The sequence below is a fragment of the Rattus rattus genome, chromosome 7 (assembly GCF_011064425.1).
Source record: "Rattus rattus isolate New Zealand chromosome 7, Rrattus_CSIRO_v1, whole genome shotgun sequence".
Lineage (NCBI taxonomy): Eukaryota > Metazoa > Chordata > Mammalia > Rodentia > Muridae > Rattus > Rattus rattus.
The window spans coordinates 95,925,278-95,939,433 of record NC_046160.1 but is presented as its reverse complement, the minus strand read 5'-3'; the positions used below and the strand labels follow the sequence as shown (position 1 = coordinate 95,939,433).

The 14,156-nt window shown below is 48.0% G+C and overlaps 1 protein-coding gene across 2 annotated transcripts in view; it reads left to right on the top strand.

Moving 5' to 3' along the window:
• Positions 1 to 14,156, top strand: part of Map3k9 (mitogen-activated protein kinase kinase kinase 9) — a 62,516-nt gene that overhangs the window by 36,506 nt on the left and 11,854 nt on the right. For both annotated transcript variants that reach the window (XM_032908068.1, XM_032908067.1), the window contains exons 3-5: positions 2,470 to 2,650; positions 11,302 to 11,450; positions 12,267 to 12,442. In XM_032908068.1, coding sequence (XP_032763959.1) covers positions 2,470 to 2,650; positions 11,302 to 11,450; positions 12,267 to 12,442 — 506 coding nt within the window. The remainder of the gene's footprint in view (positions 1 to 2,469; positions 2,651 to 11,301; positions 11,451 to 12,266; positions 12,443 to 14,156) is intronic.

Genomic DNA, 14,156 nt, shown 5'->3' with positions numbered 1-14,156 from the left:
GGCTGTCTCTCTGTGCAGACAGACAGTCCGTGGCTGATTCTTACCCTGTCAGCCTTGCATCTGGTTTAAGTATCCACTGACTAATATGAAACGTCATCTCTCTCCTGGTTGCACCCTATCCCAGCCACCTAGGCCTTTGGGTGAATGGATCCCACTCAGTGTCTATTTAGGGAGACACTCCCTGCCTCTGGAGTGGGATGGGCAATTTCCTTAGTGCTATTTGCCTGACTCTTTGAATGCTGTCCTGTTGTTTCTGCCTCTGAAGATTCTGGAAGGGTTTTTGTTGTTGTTTGTTTGTTTGTTTGTTTGTTTGTTTTTGTCACTAGATAGAGAGGGAGGGTTTTTTTTCTTCTCTTGTTTTGTATCTGCTCAGGCACCTGGGTAGGGAAGCTAGGATGGGGAGGGATGTGTCTAGAGTAGAGAGGGTGTGGAGGAGGAGGGAGGGTTATCCCATTAGGTCTATGGCGGGGTTGTTTGCTTTCAGACTCCATCTCAGAAGCCACTGATAATCCTGGGGCACATCCCTTCAGCATGTGACAGTTCAGTGGATGTGAGCAGGAGTGGAGAGAAGGGGTGTGGCTGTGTCGTGAAGCTCCTGGTCTTTCACTGCAGAGGGTCTTTGCTGTCAGGGTCTGCGGTGTAAGACATTCTATGTCAGGTAGGTACATGGATAGTGGGAAGCCTCTAGGTTTTCCTGGCACAAAGGACTAAGAGTTAACTTGTATCGTTTTTACTGTTTTCCTGGACCTAGCTGAATCCCTTTTCCCATTTAATTGCTACACTGTTTGTAGCAGGTTTCTTACAGGGGTAAAGAGGGAACCTTCCTTCTTGCTCTGAGTCTCATTAACACAGCTTCAGGCAAGGCTGTGTCCGGCTAGCACAAAGCCTTTGAACCATGCCACTTGGGATAATGGGTGTCCTGCATTTATCTGACAGCTTCTTAATTCTCCACTCAGCAAAGTCCTGTGGTTTATAGTATGGCATCTTAGTCAGCGAGGTTTGGGGGTGACTTTTAGCCAGATTATTTTCCACTAGGTTACATTTATGGCTGTGACCACCATATGGGTGTTGAGGCCACCACGGCTGCCATCCTAGGGGAGGCAGTGCTTTGGAGTCATCTCTACAGCAGCTCCTTTTCCTTGACCATGCTCACCGAGGATATCATGAGTGTGTGCACATGTGTGTCTTTGATCTCCCCCATCCCCAGCTTGTCAGCCATTTATCAGGCTAGGGGACTTGCCTGCATTATGATAAAATCTTGAGAGCACACAGACAGGCTTTCTTAAGAATGCTAGTGGCTCTGGGTGTGGTGGCACACACCTTTAATCTCAGCACTTGGGAGGCAGAGGCCGGTCTCTGGGAGTTCCAGGCCACCCAGTCTAGGAGTCGAGTCCAGCCAGAGAAACCCTATCTGGGAAAAACAAAACAAAAATAAAAGGATGTCAGTGGTGTCCAACCCACACAGCATATGGGCCTTGTGTGTCTCTTAGGTGGCCATGAATGATCTCCAACATATATATATATATATATATATATATATATATATATATATATATATATATATATGAAAGCTCAGTTGTATGGTTCTTGAACGGAACTCTGTAGATGTCAGTGTCATGGTGTCAGAAGGTGGGTAGGATGTACCTGTAAGAGGGTCACAGAGCTGGCAGACAGTAAGCATTTTGATGATCCAGAATGTATCTCCAGTCCCTGTGATCTGGGGCGGGGGGGAGGTAAACCTTGCTGTGCTTTGATGCAGGAAGCCCAGGTGGCCGCTCCTCAGAAGGGCAAGCATAGCTCACAGTTTCTGTCACCCTGCAGTAGAAAAGCTGGCTCACATCAGCTGCCTGGAGTCCAGCCCTGCATTGTGACACCAAGGAGGCAGTGCAAGCTGCGTACCCTGCATCCCACATGTGTGGGACCAGAAGAGTTCACCGTTATAGACTTGACCTCTGAATAGTTTCTGGATAGGGATGTTGGGCCTGGATATCTACCTTGTTAGGGGCATTGCAGAGACTTGAGATGATGCCAACAAAGATACGTGCTGCAGAATAAACACGGTGGTGGAGGTGGTGGTGGAGGTGGTGGAGGTGGAGGTGGTGGTGGAGGTGGTGGTGGTGGTGGTGGGGGTGGTGGAGGTGGTGGTGGTGGTGGTGGTGGTGGTGGTGGTGGTGGTGGTGGTGGTGGTGGTGGGGGTGGTGGTGGGGGTGGGGGTGGTGGTGGTGGTGGTGGGGGTGGTGGTGGTGGTGGTGGTGGTGGCGGTGGTGGTGGTGGTGGTGGTGGTGGTGATGGTGGTGGTGATGGTGGTGATGGTGGTGGTGGTGGTGGTGGTGGTGATGATGGTGGTGAGGTGAAATTGTGTTTCTGCCATCAGTGCGCTGTGGCAGATCCTGCAGGAGATGGCGGGTGGATGCGAGGCCCTGTGACTACTGCTTATCTGGTTTCCTCTGTATGATTTCCTTCACTCAGTACTGATCCTGCAGAAAGTGGAGAATGGTGACCTGAGTAACAAGACTCTGAAGATCACTGACTTCGGGCTGGCGCGGGAATGGCACCGGACCACCAAGATGAGTGCGGCGGGGACATACGCTTGGATGGCGCCTGAAGTCATCCGTGCTTCCATGTTTTCCAAGGGCAGCGATGTGTGGAGGTGAGGTGCAGCATCAAGTTCCCAGGCCTGTTTTCCTGGTACATTTCAGGACTTAGAACTGAGGTTACAGGACCCACGGCACTCCAAGTAGGTCTGTGTGACCTCTCAGAGCACTCTCCTGATTTCCGTATTGCTAGGGGATGCTGTGGTAACTGCAGGCACTTCATGGTTCCTTAGAAAAGCTACTTCCACCTCTGACCTGCAGGGTGGGGAATCACCCTACTTCAAGCAGCAGCTTGATGGCTCAGAGGCTGGGTTTCAAGGGCTGCTGCTGCCACCCCCTGGGAGGACTTACCCAGTGTCCTCCCTATAAACACGCGAGCTAATGGGTACCCTCTGTGCAGTCTTTTTCTTGATTATTTGGAGATTTTCCTTTCCAGTTACCTGGTTACCAGGCTCTGTGTGCTGGATATTTATCTAGGAGAGGGAATAGATGGGTTCTCAGGTGGCCCTATGAACTGTGAAGTTACAGACCAGATACAGCCAGCTGTCTCTACTAGAAGGATTAGTCCACGAGGTCACAAGGACATAGATCTAAAAAAAAAAAAAAAAAAAAAAAACCATCTTGCTATTGAAGGAAGATGAGCAACTGTAGGATAGACTTTGTCCTGTCTGAAGGACAGCAGTGATGCTTCACATAAAGAAGAGGTCATCAGTGCACCTCAGTCCAAGATCAGAGCTTCCTGGCATGTGGCAGAGTGTGTGTGCATGTCCCTGTGTGCACATGTGCGTGGGCATGCGTGCGTCTGTGTGTTTCTTTAGTTGTGTGTTTTCTTTAAGTTAACTTTGTTGAGGTACTATTCACATATCATAAAGCACACCCTTTACAGTATGTAAATCAGAACTTTTTAGCATCTATAAAACTGCCCTTAGGACTGGGATGTGGCTCAGTGGGTAGAGTACCTGCCTGTGTGCACAGGACCCTGGATGCAGAAAATTAGGTGTGATGGTGTGGGTATGTCATCCTGGTATTCAAGACGTGGAGGCAGGAGGATCAGAGGTTCAGCTGGTCAAGGCCAGCCTGGATTACATGAGACCCTGTCTCACAGAAACAAAAACAAAGCCCAGGAAAACCTAACCAAACGTCAGTAAATTAGTGAGTGAGTGAGCACCACTCACCACATTTATTGGCTACCGCGCTGCTGTGACATGTTTCCACACACCGGAGGGCTGAAAGAGATAGAGCTTTACACTTTCACAGCTCTGGAGGCCAAAAGTGGGAAATAGGTACAAGCAGGGCCCCATCAGGAAGATCCTAGAGGAGACCCAGTCCACATAATCTAAATTCTAGAACACCAGCAGGTATCTTTAGAGCCGTCATTGACCCACTGCAAGCACTATTTCTACAGGACTTTCCTAACCTCAGAGAAAGCTCGTGCCTCATGCTTGTCACTCCCAGCCTGACCTTCTCTGCCTCTGGATCAGCTGCTCATTGCTGTCACGGCAGTGGAGCCCCTGGACCGACGCCTGTCCCTCTGTCCCTCGTGTCTTACATGTCACAGAATGTTGACAGGCCCATCCATATTGTGGCTTCAGTAGAAATTCATTCTTTGATGGCTTTTTAGTATTCCGTGCTACAGGCAGGCCATGAGTGCTTAGTCAGCCGTTCGCTGTGTGATGGCGAGCGGTCTTCACTTCGGGGAATGTTAGGAATAAGACTGCTGTGGGCATGGACACACAGATTCTTTTGTGACCATACATTTCATTCACTTGGGCACGTACCTTAATTGCATGAAGTCAAGCAACTGAGTATATGTGTAGCTTTTGAGGCCCGGGAAACTGTTCTGGTGACTGATGCTCCGTGTAAATTCTCTTGGCCCAAGACTAACTCCAGTATCCCGTTCACCGCTTGCACTGTTGTCTTAGTCACAGCCATGCTTGTCTGTGAAGCAGGGTTTCACTGGATTGTTAATCCGCACTTCCTGAATAACTGTTCACCACAAAGTGCAAGTCTCCCTAGGAGATGTGTCTGTTCAACTCTTTTGCCAATTAAAAGCTGGATAGTTTTTAAGTTTTAAAATATTTCAATATTACATAGAAATTTAATAGTGATTTAAAAATATTTTCCACTCTGTGTTTTGGATAATTCTCAGTGGCATTCTTTGAACTCCTCGTGGTTTTGGTTTTCTCCTGTCACCTGACTTTTGATGTCATCCTAAGAATGCCTGGGCTGTGAAGTCTTAGCTCTGTTTCTGTCTAAGAATTGTGTAATATTGGTTCTCAGCCTTGGGTTTCTGATCCATGTTGATTTGATTTTCCATATGGTGTGATGCAGAGACCAACCTTTTCATTTCCATGTCTGCTCCTTTGTATTGGGACCATGCACTGAAGAGACTCTTCTCTCCCCATTGAAACACTCGGTGATCTCTGCCTGAAACAGCTCGTGAGGAATGCGAGGGTTTATTCTGGGTTCCCAGTTCTCTGTTAACATGTCTGTGTCTGCACACAAGGCAACGTCACCCTCTCTTGATTAATATGCAGCTTTGTAGTGAATCTCGATGTTAGGATAGGAGAGTCCTCCAATTTTGCCTTTTTAAAGTTGTTCTGACCCTGCTGGGTCCTCTGCCACTCTTCATGTCCTAACATCAGTTTGTTAGTTTTGCAAAATGAGCAACTGCGACTTTTTTTCTTGTTTTAAAACTGGTTTCACACACTCAGGCTGGCTTCAGACTCGACATACCAGCCAGGGTGCTTTTGACCTACTGGTCCTCCTGCTTTTGTGTCCCCCAAGTACTGGAATTATAGGTGCCACCATCTAGGATGACACTTAAGATTTTCAGAAGAATTGTGCTCACTCTGAATTATTCTGTGTGTGTGGACATTGTAGTATCTGTGTTTTCCAACCCATAAATGTGAGATACTCTTATTCATTTAATCTCCTTCAGTGTTGGCTTGTCTATACACCTCCCACCATGTTGGGTGCAGGATGAAGTAGCTGCGGGGAATACGTTTTCCTCCGTGTACAGTGTTTGACCTGACAGCCCATTACAGCTGACCCTTGCAGTGTCCTGCCATACACCAGTGAGGCTGATGCTAATTAGGCCTTGTTTGATATATTAATTAACCTGGTATCACTATGAAACCAACTGATGCGGACACTTACATAAAAGAACTGTATTTCTGCTTCAAGGAGTAGTCCAGGCGGCCCAAGCTGGCAGAATGGCCGTGAGACCCAGGTTCTCCAGGTTCCCTCGTTGTCCTTGTCCCAGTGGTTTAATGTGAGCTGCAGTTACTTGTGCATTACAGTGTGCGGGGAAGGAGACCAGGCCTTCTCGTGCCCACAGCTGCCCTTTGCTTTGGAGACCGTCTGCACACATGCTGCACACATGCTGCACACATGCTGCACACATGCTGCACACAGCGTCTCTGTCCCATGGTCTGCACTTGCCTGTATCCACTTGGCCCTGAGGAGACGCCAAGTGTGGCGTTAGCTACTGTGTGTCCAGCTAAAAGCTCTCGGAAATAGGGAGACAGTGACTGGGAGAGATATCCCTGCCCCACGCCTTAGTCACAGCCACCGGCACTCTTTCGGCTTCCTGACCTCTCCTCAGGTCTCGGTTCTCGCAGGTTCTGTTCTTTGCTTGTGCCGGTGATAGGATGTGTATAGAATCTTACCAGGATCCACGCCTGTTCTTAGTAGGAAGGGAGTGTGAACACCTAGTTTAGGGTGCTGCAGGGCTTTTCTTCAATGGGGGAATAGATGAAACTCTTCCAGCTTTTACTGAATACCCTGTTACAAGTCTAGTGTTTTGTTCTAAAATCACAGCTGTTAAAAACCAGTTGTAGGAGCTGAGGTGAGAGGCAGCTGACGAAATCACTCAGTTCCCTCACAGGGACCGCTTGTTACACAGTCTACCAGTGTCTTAGTGAGGGTCACTACTGTGGTGTTGAAACACCATGACCAAGGCAACTTGGGAGGAAAGGGTTTACTTGGCTTAAGCTCCCACATCACTGTTCACCACTGAAGGAAGTCAGGGCAGGAACTCAAACAGGGCAGGAACCTGGAGGCAGGAGCTGAGGCAGAGGTCATGGAGGAGTGTTGCTTCCTGGCCTGGCTTGCTCAGTCCCTTCCTTAAAGAACCCAGAACCACCCACTCCAGGATGGCACCACCCACAATGGGCTGGGGCCTCCCCAGTCAGTCACTAATTAAGAAATGTTCTGCAGCTTACTTACAGCTGCATCCTATGGAGGCCTTTCCTCAACTGAGGCTCCTCCCTTCAGATGACTCTGGCTTGTGTCAAGTTGACACAAAACCATCCAGCACGATTAGTGACTCTCTAGCTCCCATTGTTCCCGGTGAGGCTGGAGAGAGACGCTCAGTGGTTAAGAGTGCACATTGCTCCTGCCAAAGATCCAACTGTAGTTTGCAGCATCAACGGTGGGCAACTTACAGCCCAGTAACTAACTGGGTCTGATGCTGCCCTGCACTCTGGAGGCACCTTCCCCTGTAATTCAACAAATGAAGTAGGAATTCTTTTAAATAATGAAATTGTCCCTAGGACTTAAGCCCCTTGTCCCAATTTGGTTGATGACTGCTTGAAAACATAATGTGCCTGCCTTTTCCCAGCATTCTTAGCTCTTATGATGTGAGATTTTCTTGAAGACATGGTTTACTGACTTTTTTATGTGGGCCCTCACACATCTCCATTAAAGCACACTTTGGCTCCAAAAGATCTCTCCTCTTTACCAGAGGAAAACACCCATTCCTCACTGTTTGTACGCTCACACACTGGAGACATATGGGCAGCCGTGCACCCCTGCCCCTGTGCTTTAGACAGCCTCTTTTAGAATGATTGGCTCACTATGGCTCAGATCCAGCAGGGGTTCCAGGGAGGGTAGCCACACGAGTAGGAACTTATAGAAAGCTGGTCCTAGACTGATTTGTTACTCCTTTACTCCAGTAAGCGCCATTTATTGAAGCTTTACTGTAAGGCATGCACAGGCCTCAGTCCTCCTCCTCATTTCTTCCTCCTCTTCCTCCTCCTTCTCAACTCTTAAGTCTCTAGGTGGAGCAGATCACAGATGGCACAAGAAGCCCAATGTGGCCGAGCTTCCCTCACTGATGTCCTGGAGGTAGAGCCCTGACTTCTCCCTCTTGCAGGAGGCCTGAGACATCTTCACAGGCCTAGTGGGAAACCATCAGAGAAGGGATGCCAGGGCTGAGATACTGATCATCATTGCCTAGAAGGAGCACGGGGTCTGTGGGACCACTAGGCATTGTACTTAACACAGTCAACTGAGGATGGAGTAGCTCTAACCTAGGAGTCTGGCTGCGGTTGCCAAGGGCTCTTTGAGTGGCTTGGTAAAAACTTCCAGGTGTGACTGATGTCTAGGTAGATCCCAATCAAGGTTTGGTAGAAGCATAGTTTCTCTTTATTTCCCACCCTGTCCTCTTCCTCCTTCAGTCACTCTCCCTGCTGGGCGTGGAAGCCACAGCCACAGACACAGCCTGTGTATGCTAGGCAGATACTTCACCGCGGAACCACATGCTCAACTCTAATGGTGTCATTTTGGCAGCGTTCAGGGATTATGGTAGCACGCTTAGTGTAGCCTCTAGGAGCATCTAACCAAGTGTGCACTGACCACATATGCACTCACTCCCACAGCGGCCCATCAACTTGTGCCTTTTTCCTCCGAGAGTTTCAAACATGAATGCTGTAGCTACATCCTTTCTATCCCTCCCTCTCCTTGTTCAACTCCTCCCGTGTCCCTCCTGCTCCCTCTCAAATTTATGACCTTTATTAAAGTTATTATTGGCTTTTGCACACCATCTGCTGAGTTCATTAGTGTGGCTTATATGTGCATGTGTTAGGGCTGACCACTGGGCCAGGAGAACCTATCTGGGGACTCATCCCTGAAGAAAACCAGTTTCCCCTCATTTGGCAGACTTTGATTGACTGCAGTTCTTCATCTAGGAGTGGGGTCCAGGAGGCTCTCTCCATCTACTCAGGCACATCAACTGGTGTCACTATGCAGGTCTTGGAAGCAGCCATATTGTTGGGACGTCACAGTGTGGTTTCCCTGTCATGTCTAGAACACACTAGCAGCAGGGTTCCTGGTCCCTTGACTTAGAGTTTTCCTACCTCCTTCTTCACAGTCTCCTAGGAGTCTTAGATGCAGGATTCTATTGGGGTGCACGTGGGGTTGGACATTCCACAGTCACTACTCTTCATTTCTGTAATAATCTCCACCTATTGCGAAGACAGATTCTTTGATGACAGTCGAGAGCTGCGGTTATCCGTCTATGGACACCCACTAACCCGAGTGAGAGGCCCCGAGGACGTGAGGACCAAAAGCTGTATCACTCTCTTTAGGAACGAGCAACTTGACTGCACGGCAGAGTTACCAAGTATCAGATGTTCTCACCAGCTACCAACTAAAATCCAGCTCCCAGAGAGACAAGACAAGTCCTACAGCTGGCATGCCCTGTCAAGATTCATAAAGAAAGTGACAGCATCTAGACGCCTTAATAGACTAAAGCTAGGATGGCCGGGTTGCCCCCAAGGGGCCATTTGTAGGCCCCCAAGCCCAAGGCCCTGCACACAGGCTGGCGCAGTGTTTGGAGTCAGCTGGGTAATTGGGAGTGTACTTGAGGCAGACTACGTCTTTACGTGCTGACCCTTAGCCTCAGAGCTCCGGCTCCTCTTTCCCATTGTGACAGGAATTAGCTCAAAGACTGCTAGCTCTTCCCTCTCTGGTCTGCTTTAGGGTTCCTTCTTTGTGCTTTAATATGTCTGTCGTGGCTCATTCTGTCTTGCCTTTTCTGTGCCTCTCACTAATTTCTGTGTGGAGGATTTATGTCTTTTACCCCGTTTTCCAGTGTCCAGAGCTTGGGGTTTATATAGACCACCAAACCCAGCCAAGTCTCCACTCTCTGTACTTGCCAAGAGCTGCTCATACCTGCCTACATCCTTGTGTGGGTTCAGGATGATGCTGTAAAATGTTGCACTCCCTGCATATGCCAAGTGTCCTGAGGGGTCTGAGGGTGGTGGTGAATGCCTTTAATCTCAGCACTCAGGAAGCAGAGGCAGGTGAATTCTTGAATTTGAGGCCAGCCTGGTCTGCAGAGCAAGATCCAGGAAAAACAAGGGCTGTACAGAGACAACAAAGAAACATGAGATAACAGTGCGATAGGTTTGGCAGAGGAGCACAGAGGCAGAGTATGTGCCTAGCGTGTACAGAAACCTAGGTTTAGTCTGCAGCATTGTGAAAATACAAATATGTGCTGGCACAAACCATAACCCAGAAGATTGCAGCAGGATGGGACTTTGAAGCAGCCTGGGCAACATAGCAAGGCCCTTTAAACAAACAAGCTATCCTGATAAATACATTACTATTATTTTGCCTTTAAAAACATTTTAAATTAAGATTAATTATTTTAGTGTGTGTGTGTGTATGTGTGTGTGTGTGTGTGTGTGTACGCGCGCGCGCGCACGCACTTGTCTGGATATATGTATATGTGTGTACCACATATATGTATATGTGCATGCCTGGTGCCCACAGAGGTGAGAAGTGGGTGTCGGATCCCTGGGAACCAGAGCTACAGTTTCAGAGTCCTCTGCAAGAGTAACACGTGCTCATAGCCACTGAGAAGTCCTTCCAGGTCCCCTCCTCCATCATCACCACCACCGTCTCCATCATCACCGTCTAATTAATATGGCCTGGATACTGCTGAGGGTGTTACAATAAATTTGAGATCTGTGTGCCTTCCTTCTGGGCGTTCAGAGCTTTATGTTTTCTTGGCCTAACTTATTTCTGGAAGGATAGAACGCCATGTGGTTCTTCCTGGTTTTGATTGCAGATCCATAGACGAATTCTTCCATTAAGCTTTGTGCTTCATATTTCCTGACTCGTAGGAGATGAGGAATTGTTTTTATGAACTTGGTAGGTGGGGAGACACAGAGGTTCTCAGAGCAAATGTGCTGCTCTTCTTTGCTGACCCAGTCTACCCTGTGGTACTTCCCCCACAGCTGGACAAAGGCCTCCGTGGAGGTCCAACTTGTACCATCTAGAGTCAGAAATGTATTTAACCTAGCAGACACTTAAAGAAAACCTTTGCAGGAGCAAAACCAATGTTGAGTAGATGCTCACTGTTTTCTTCTAAAGCAAAAAATAAAATGTATCTGTGACAAAAATCTTTCTAAAAATAGAAAGATTCTGTTTCGGAGAGTCTCTTCTATGGTCTCATTTCATTCACTATTAGCCATGATGGTGCGCCTATCACCCTAGCTTTAGGGAGGCTGGGACGGGGATTAGGAGGTCCAGGCCAAGGCTAAGCTACAGAGTGAGACCTTGTTTTAAAACAAGAAAATTGCTGTGGTCCCTGAGTACTTATTTCCTCTCCTAAAGGCTCATTGGACTTCAGGATAACTTGTGAGACTAATGGTGTTGCTCTCCACAGAGGAGAGATTAGAGGCTCAGAGCAATGTAGCGATTTGCCCCTGGATTCATGGTAGGGCCTAATGTGACAGGAGTGAGGCCAGATGTACCCAGCTCCAGAGCCTTGGCTTTTGCCTAGTAGGCATTGTAGCTCCCCTCTACACCAACGTGTCCATTTCATTAGTTTTTTTTCTATGGTTGGAAGATGGAGCTACTTTGGTGAGGTAGTCACTGTTGTTTCTTACAGTTTCTGTCCTGCTTCTCTCTCCAGCTATGGAGTACTGCTTTGGGAACTGTTGACTGGCGAGGTGCCCTTCCGGGGCATTGATGGCTTAGCAGTGGCTTATGGTGTGGCAATGAACAAGCTCGCCCTCCCTATCCCTTCTACCTGTCCAGAGCCTTTTGCCAAACTCATGGAAGGTAAGTAACTCCTGGCCTGAGGAAGGCTGGTGGCTGTTAACCTTCACACAGCACCTGGCCAGTGTCATGAGATCTGCTGTAGGGAAAGGAGATGAAGTGTTAGCCGCCCAGGGGAAGAGTTGGGAGAGCTGTTTCTAGACAGTGGCCACACCCTGCTAAAGCAGGTTCCTTTTCGCAGTGACTACAGAAATTCGTAACTGAAACCTGCTACCTTGCATTCCAGAGTCGTATTGTGTAATACCAAATAAGCCATCGTGGCCACTCTTCCCACTCCTGAGAACCTCGTGCAGAGCTGAGGCTGTGGGGGAGGAAAGGGACTCTAAAGTCACTGAGTCAAAAACATGATTTTGTGAGAAATGCAGTTAGGCAAAGTGAACATGGAAAGCGCCTACTGTGTGGTGGGGGCTGATAGGCTCACTCTCCCTGACTCGCCCTGATGTTCTCCTTTGCCTTCTCCCATTGAGGTGTGGGGATGGCAGCTTGTGCACATGTAGGAATTTGGGGCACTCACCCATGGTCCACTTGAACCATACGTTGTAAGCTGGCAGCAGTGACAAACACCGGAAGCTGCATCCTCGCTTTCCTCGTGCACGCTCAACAGTGTACGGGACAGTGTGTTTGACTTCCGGTTTCCCCTCTTCATGGTTATGATGGCAGATGGTATGCTTTCCTGCTGGAGGTTCCCTAAATTCAGGACTCTGTTTTCTAGAAGGAGAAATTGAGGCTATTTCCTGGTTGAGGGGAGCATGCAGCACCACGAGGCTTCAGTTCACCTGTACCTGCTCACGCTTCCTCTTTCTTCTCGTTTCCATCCAGACTGCTGGAATCCTGACCCCCACTCACGTCCATCTTTCTCTAGTATCCTGGACCAGCTAACGACTATAGAAGAGTCTGGTTTCTTTGAGATGCCCAAGGACTCCTTCCACTGCCTGCAGGATGACTGGAAACATGAGATTCAGGAGATGTTTGACCAACTCAGGGCCAAAGAAAAGGTAGAGAGGAGGGGACGGCAGGTGCTGGCAGAGACGCTTCACTGGGGTGGGTGTCTGGATTTAGGGTGCCAACCTGACACCATTGCCTCCTTGTGGTCTGCTTGATGTCTGCACCACAGGATAGGAGCCAGAAGCTGGCATTTTCATGATTTTATGGAAAGTGTTCTGAACTCAAATCATCTGGGGAGTTCAGCACCTCTTGCTTTTTAGAGTCGGCTTTTGGACTTGGTAGTCATTCCCCAGTGGCCCTCTCTTTTTCTGTGTTATGACCCTAGCAGTCAGTGTCCACACAAATGAAACCAATTATGTACAATTGTCTGCCCTGAGTGTCTGGGCAGGGCCAAAGCTGGGGGCCTGAGATGTGGTCATGTAGTCTTGATTAAATTCTTTTTTCTCTTCTCACTCTGTACTATAGAAATTTGGGGGATTAATAGTAGTGTGATAGCCAGGTGTGGTGGCACACACCCATAATCTCGGCCCTCAGGAGACTGAGGAAGGAGGGTTGCAAGTTTGAGGCCAGGGCTATAAAGTGATTTCAAGACTAGCCTGGGCTACAGTGTGAAATCCTTCCTCAAAGGGTTAAATGAATAAGTAAATAGCAATGACATAATAATAAAATCTAAAATTGTATATGATCCATTGCTGCTTTTTTGTTTCCACTTGAAAAGTGTAATGAAGCCTTTGGTCCTGCTAGTATGGCAGCATGTGGGGCCGGTATGATTGTTCCCATCTCACAGCTGAGGGCCAAGGGTGACCATTTTCATGGAGCTAGGAAGGGTGGAAGCAGGATCTTGAGCCTGGGCCATCAGGTTCTAAGCTCTTTCTGCAGTGCCCCTACACTAATGGTTTAAAATTAATTTCTGAATCTAATTAAAAGAGATGAGTCCCCTTTGTAGCATGGTTGATCCTAAGCTGTTGGGAAGTTATTGATGTGCTGTAGTGGCTGGGGTAGCAGGGTGGGAGGCTAACGGTGGGTCTCTAGAGGTCCCTCTGGGAGAGCAATTGACAGCATTGCATCACTGCTGCTCTTCCAGCTAGGAGGACCTCTACTGTGGCTGGCTTTTGTAAGGTTGCTAAGTCACCGACTCCCGGCCACCTTTCTTTCAGTCATAATGTAATTTATAAATTACACAAGGAAAAATGAAAATGGAATCTTGTCAATAAGTAGTTATAGTAAGCCACCCCCCCCCTTATAGTTTTGCTTTTTGTGGTTTGACTTAACCACTGTCAACCACAGTCCAAAAATATTAACTGGAACATTGAAGGAGTGGACGGTTTCCTGTTTTAAAGTGCATTCTGTTCTAAGCATCATGAGACAGTCTTGCTCTGCCCTTCCTGGGGACAGCCATCGTCCTCATTCTTGCACAGTACCCAAGCCACACAGTATTGATCTTGGGTTTCTCTTCGGCTGTTGTGATATGGCAGCTCTGTTCAAGTAACCCTTATTTTATCTAATAAGTGTTCCAAAGGACAAGAGTAGTAATGCTGGTGACTTTACTGTAGTATATTATCATACTATATATTAACATACTATATATTAATCTCTTATGATGTCTAAAAGTAGATTAAATTTTATGATTGAGGTATTTTAGAGGAAGATACATAACACACAGAGAGTTCAGAGGAATCCTGGTTTCAAACATTCCCTGTTGGTCTTGGACGTACTCCCCAGGGATAAGGAGGCTCCGCTCTTGTGGGAGGAGTCCACCTGCGT